At 30.7% G+C, this 6789-nt stretch overlaps 1 protein-coding gene across 1 annotated transcript; it reads right to left on the reverse strand.

The window, feature by feature from the left end:
* Positions 1-928: 928 nt before the first annotated feature.
* LOC107029699 (kirola-like) lies at positions 929-2162 on the reverse strand. The gene is made up of 2 exons (XM_015231142.2): positions 1891-2162; positions 929-1348 (listed from the first exon to the last, which is right to left on the reverse strand). The coding sequence occupies exons 1-2, from the start codon at positions 2072-2074 to the stop codon at positions 1092-1094; spliced, it is 441 nt and encodes a 146-aa protein (XP_015086628.1). The 5' UTR covers positions 2075-2162; the 3' UTR covers positions 929-1091.
* Between the last annotated feature and the right edge of the window lie 4627 nt (positions 2163-6789).

Raw genomic sequence — 6789 nt, forward strand, 5'->3', positions numbered from 1 at the left:
GGGGGCACCCCCACCCCCACCACCACCCCAAAATAATAATAACTTTGATTTTAAAAAATATTTTCAATGTCATAAATTATTTTTTACTTGTAAAAATAAAAGATGTCTCTCAAAAACAAATTTCATTAATAAATCAAACACTAAAAATCATTTCCGGAAAATATTTTCTACTCACCAACCAAACATGAGAAAATAAGTCCAAAATCTACTTGTTTTCCAGAAAAATATTTTCTAGGAAAACATTTTCCATGGAAAACATTTTCCTCCGTACCAAACACACCCTATATGGAGAGAAAGGAATATAAGCAGATTTCGAAAGGGTAATTACCAAATTGATAGAGTATGCAAGGAAATAGATGTACAAATGCCCATCAAGGGCAGAAATCAACACAGTTGCAAAAACTAGCTCCACTACCATGAAGACTTGGCCTGTAGATTTGAATAGTCAACTGATAATGCTATTTTTTTTTTATATTAGTTTACTCCTTAGGCGTGTTAGAAGTGAGTCCTGCTTAGAATGGTGTCTAGGCCTGTAAATATTCACTTTTCGAAATAAAATTTTATTTACCAAAAAAAAGTAAACAATTAGACACATGTATCATACGTGACATAATAAACGTAAGATGTCTATCACATAGGACACAAAATTGTCATGTAGGGTGCGATATAGGCGAAAGTGTCTATTTATTCAATTTTGTACAAGTTTCAATACTTACTTGTTGTCAAATGAAGTCAAATTAAAGGTCATGATTATGCATTATGTCTTCGGTTATTGCTTGTTGTTTGGGTTTTGCCTTGCCATCGGAGGGATTTATGGTACATCATCGTGATCAAATTTTGGATAATGACAAGGTATACCATCTAAAAGTTACTCATCATAGGGAATATATCCATAGACGAAGATTGCAATATATAGTGTATTCTTCAATTACAATCTTAATTATTTATTTAGTATATTATTCAAACACAATATTAATTATTTATTACACACGCTAGCTAGAACTAGCGAATATTTCCCTTTATATATTCATCGTACACACATATGTTTATGTGTATAGGCACACAAACATATATAAAAGAATATATATTTTCTATTTTTTCAGAAAGTGACCCTCAATATCCTTGGTCGCATTAAGAATAAAACCCAAAAAATTAATGGGCTCTTGGTTGTCTTCAAGTTTCTTTTCATACTCAAATGTCCATGTAATCCATTGTTGTTCACAGGATGATATGATCGTAAAGGAACTATAGAAATCTAACAAATCTCCACCAATCACTTTCCGGCTTATTGATTTCTTGTAACGATCGATCTCTTCAATTTCATACATCACACTCTTTTCTTGTCTATCTGTATTGATTAAATTATTTAGCAAATACAAAGGTGTTACTCCTAGTTCGACTGCACAATTCCTCATGAAAGACTTAAAAGCATTTACAAAATATTGGATTTATTTTATTTATTTCTTTTACTGTTTTTTTTTTCTCCAAAAATTGTCTACTAATGCACTTGAATATTGGTTCGTCTACCTTTACTGAATGGAGTAGTCTTTAAATCTCAAAAGAAGAGGTGACATTTTGGGGAATATGAGAATTAGTAAGGAAAACTATAATTTTGATCATATTATGTTTGGTATGACAAGAGTAAATTTCCATCAATCAACTTATTTTTATCCCTCCTCCGTTGCTGACTCGAATTTAAAACCTTCAAGTTAGAAGTGATGGATGCTTATTATCCGAGTAACTTCCTCTTGTCCAAACATCATCAACTTAGTTACTTTATGAAAATTATTTTCTCAAAAAAAGAAAATTCATCCTACAAAATACAGCTAAATATAGAAAAATGATGCAAGTAAATCAAATTGAGAGAGAGAGAGGATAAATGTATATTACCTTCATTATATTTCATGTTAATAATTGTACCAACTTTTCCCATTTCTCCCTCATGAACCTCTAAACGGTTGATAGTAGGGCTTACGATGGCTGCTTGATGAGTATTAGTGTGCAAAAGATCATGAATCAAGTGTCCTCCACACTTCACCTCCATTGAAGCAATCAACTTGCCTTTCACACCCATTATTTCTTTTCCTCAAAATAGTTTTAAGGTGTGAAAATGAATTGGTGAGAAAATGTTATGAACATGTAATTTTTATATAGAGTTTAATAAGGTGACACCACATATATATTGAGGTTTACAAATACACGTTTCTTAATTTTATTGAGATATCATAAATGAAAAAATAGAGTGTGTGAAAAGTCAAACATAATATAGTTTTTACGAAATAAACTATTAGGTTTGCCAGAGCGCACCTTTCTCTTTAGGTTTGGGTCCATGGAGGAATTTTAGATCATGAGTGCACCATTGCATAATATATTTTTAATGTTTTAATTTATCTGGTATATTTTTTATTTTTTAAGAGGATAAGTAATATTAAAATATGCAATATAATTTTGGACGGATAGTGAAAAAATATTATTGGGTAAGCAAAAGTGACATATATGTTTTCCTTTCTTCAGGATCACTTTACAAAAGTATTTTTTATACGTTCACGTCCATACTGCTAGTACTTCCCTAACTAGTGCATGTTTGACATTACTTCTAAAAACTGCTTATTTTTATAGGCACTTTTTAAAATATCATAAATAAAAAATAAAATGTGTAAAAAGTCAAATATAATTCAGTTTTAACCAAACAAACTATAAGGTTTGCCAGAACCCACCTTTCTTTTTAGGTTTGGGTCCATTGAGGAATTTTAGATCATGAGTGCACCATTGCATAATATATTTTTATTTTTAATTTATCTGATATTTTTTTTATTTTATAAGAGGATAAGTAATATTAAAATATGCAATATAATTTTGGACGGATAGTGAAAAAATATTATTGGGCAAGAAAAAAGTGACGTATATGTTTTCTTTTCTTGAGGATCACTTTACAAAAACTCAATTTTTCATATGTTCAAGTTTATACTGCTAGTACTTCCCCAACTAGTGCATGGCGTTACTTCTAAAAACTGCTTATTTTTATAAGCACTTTTTAAAATAGATTTTCAGAAAAAGTGATTTTCAAAAAAAGCATTTTGTATTTGTCAAATTTATTTGAAAATTGATTTTGATAAGCAGTTTGTGCTTGACTAATTTCTTTAAAAAGCTTTTTGAGACTCAAATTACGAAAACAGACAAGTATCAATGTGTTTTTAATATTAAGCTTATGTTATAGAGAGAAGCTATAAAATATTATTGTTACATTTATTTTGTTATTTGTTATTCTTTTGGGAGGGTCTAAATATTTAATCGCTATTATTTTTTCTTTTTCAATCCTATAAAAATATTGTTATTACTTTTATTTCTAGTTCTGTAAAATAATACATAAAGTAATATATACAATGTAATATATAGGAATAATAATATAAAATATAAATAAAATAATAATTGTATTATATAAAAATAAAAATAAATTTCTTGAATAAAAATCAACCAAACATATAGTATATGTTGATTAACTAATAAGAGATATATTGATAAATATGTAAATATGAAAGAGATATTTTAGTCTTATTAAATTAATTTTTTATTTCTGCTTCTACTTTTCTTTAAAACCAAAATTTGTAGTTTCTTCCCAACATCAGAAAAATTACAAAAGCTTTTATTTAAAAGCAGTTTTAAGAATTTGCCAAACACTTTATTCTAAAATATAGGTGTTTTTTTCCTCAAAATACCAACGGCAATACCAAACATACTCTAAAGGTTATTGTTGACGACATCAAATAACTTTTAGGGCACACATTTTGGCAACGGTAGTATGGAAATAAAGTCACCCTTGATTAGTAAACTCCTAAAATCTTGTTTGCGTTCACATTACCCTCTCATAAAACCAATATTGTCCGCATCAAAATGGTCATGTTTCCCTTATATGAACTAAATATAGAATGATTCTTTTTTCAAATAGTTCTAAACCATGATACATACTATTGATGCAATTTCATGTGATACCATTTGAGTTTAACAATATCAAATCATCAATCTTCCACTGAACATACGGAACTCATCCAAGACCCTCCAAACACAAACTAATCATGAAGCTCGTTTTGAGCCTATTGAAAGTATCAAATCAGTGATACAAGTTTGTCTTCAAAGAAAATTGACCAAAGCCAAACTTAGCTTCCTTAGAGCTCAAAAATTCATTACTACAACAAGAAGAAAAGACTAACCAACAAAAAATGTCATATTAACTTTAAACCTTATACGCGGGTCTTATCTCTTATCAACAATGAAAGGTTCTTTTACTTCCCTAGGAAGTTGTTGAGCCAAGAGTAAATGTTGCTAACCAATTTGAAAGTTGATTGACTTTTCTGTAGCAATTTTCAAACTTGATACTAGCATGATCTAGCATTGAAGAAGTAGCTATGATTCTATTCAATCTGAAGCTGCTAGGCTTTTGTTGTTAGGAATGTTGGTGGTTAGAAGTGAGTCCAGTTCCACGATGATGTTTGTGTAACGATTTTATTCACACCATTTGCCTCCAAACAATGTTGCCTTAGCTTTTGTTATGTTATGACTGGAGCAGTGCGCAAAGATAGAATGTGTCATAATAAGCTTTCCATGTTCATTTACTCATCCCATTATCAGTACTTGTGTACAACTATATAGAGTTAGTTGATGAGTTCGTAGAGTTTGAGCTATTTGGCCTCTTAATTAATATACTTTCTATATGAGCTTAGTTGATTTATGATATATCTTTCCTACTTATGCTGCATTTCTGCATCTTCTTCTAATGCAATGCCTAGTACGAGACACCATCGCTGATTTCTGATTTCCCATGGCCATTGTTGATTGGGTCGTGGTGAGTTCTTGGTGTCTGGAGACTTTTCCCTTTGCCTCTTTTGTACTATTTATGTTCTTTGTATTTTTATTAGACATATTTGCCGTGGATAATCATATATTTATATAAAAGAGACCCTAGGCACGCCTACGTGGCGTCACCACAAGCAAGAATTTCCTTTTAAATTTATTTATTTCCGAAACTAGTCGTCTTCTTTCATGAAATGATCTGAATTTATTTAAAAATTGCGACTTTAATGAAAAGTTGAGACTTTTATCAAAAGATGTGACTTTTTATAAAAAAAATAGTGACTTTAATGAAGAATTTCGACATTTATGAAAAGTCGTGACTTTTAAATAAATCTATAACTTTAATTAAGAGTTGCAACTTTATAAAAAATTGTGAATTTTATGAAAGGTTCTGAACTTTGTGAAGGGTTGCAACTGTTCCAAATAGTTGTAACCTTTCTGATAAGACACAATAAACATTTGTTCACACTACCATTGTGGTCTATAAATGGAGGGATTTCCTCTTGATAAGAGTTAATATGTCTCAATTTATTTTGATGATGAAAACATGAGAACCATGTACTTCTATACAGATACTCGGAATAATCAAATTGCTGTTACGTTGGAAGGTTCAAAATACCATGGATATTTAAGGAAAGCAGCGAAACAAAACTTATTTATGGATATAAAGACTTGCACAAAAAAAGGCAAAACCTTTCCATAAAAGGCCTCTACTTTCACGCACAAGAAGAACTCTATTTTGTCACGCGTCTTTCCTAGAAGGACTTAGTTTTCACGCATACAAATCAACAAAATAGACAAATCCTTTTCCTAATAAAAGATTGCCATAAGAGAAGAGTATATCCCATATGCGACCGGCGTCGTCCTCCTAGAGGCCGCAGACAAGCCCTTATCATTCGTCCTAACATGTCATCAGTTAAAATTGTGGAAAAAATTTAACTGTTAATACTATGTGAAGTATACTTAGACTTCATACTTAACATTCATATTAGCATACGATATTCTAAAAACATGTCTGACATTGTATAAAACCATCTAAAGAGTACGAATCTGGACTTAGCCAATAAATAGTCAATATGCCATATAGGTCTTAATACAAAAGAATCCAAAGAACATAAATGGAAATAGAATATTCTTAAAACTAGTAAAGTCTTCATAAGCTAGAATATGAAAGATAGCATCCCCGAACATGAGGATCTATCAACACTTGGAGAAAGAGTTCCAAGCTTCTTCAATCGACCTTCTTAATCATCAATGGCCGGACCCTACATTTGTAGTAATATAAACTAATGGGGTTAGTATGCCACATGTACAAAGTATGGGTATATGCACATTATATTTAAGGACATGCATGAAAAATGATTATTTATCATTTTCTTTGGAAAACATTCTAAGTCATACGAAAGTCTTGAGTGCACATACCATAAAAACATGTACAAGTTAAGGATTCCATCAACATAAAGCATGATCATAATCAAAGACATATTATCATAGAGTTATGTTAACAATTCATATTCAAAAGGTCATATACACATAAATACATAGCACTTACCAATGATCCTATCCCCAAACTACAAGTGCAATGGTCATGTGAGGCCCCATAACCCCACACAACCAAGTAGATAAGATAGGATACCCTAAGTAAAACTTTAATTCATGTAACTTGTAACATAAGTAGTCATCACCTCATATAGCAATATAGACCAATAACATGTTCATCAACACAACAAGCTTCACATAAAAGTAACAACATGTATGATAATCATCATACCTTTCATGTTATCATATTACATAAGAACAATCTCTTAGGACTTCCACTAGAGTCAACTTGTGCAATGTCTAGGTAGAGTCTCATACCCCTAACTATACTAAGTAGATTATTCAAGTCACCCTAGTCAACGTCCATTTACTTGTTTTTCATTTTACATGAGCGAAAATTGC

The sequence above is a fragment of the Solanum pennellii genome, chromosome 1, assembly GCF_001406875.1.
Source record: "Solanum pennellii chromosome 1, SPENNV200".
NCBI lineage: Eukaryota > Viridiplantae > Streptophyta > Magnoliopsida > Solanales > Solanaceae > Solanum > Solanum pennellii.

Excerpts from the sequence above, each read along its gene's own strand:
- LOC107029699 (XM_015231142.2), bottom strand. The coding sequence starts at position 2,074 with ATGGGTGTGAAAGGCAAGTTGATTGCTTCAATGGAGGTGAAGTGTGGA. Across the intron at positions 1,349-1,890 it reads TAACATGAAATATAATGAAG|ATAGACAAGAAAAGAGTGTG; the intron begins GTAATATACATT and ends TAATCAATACAG.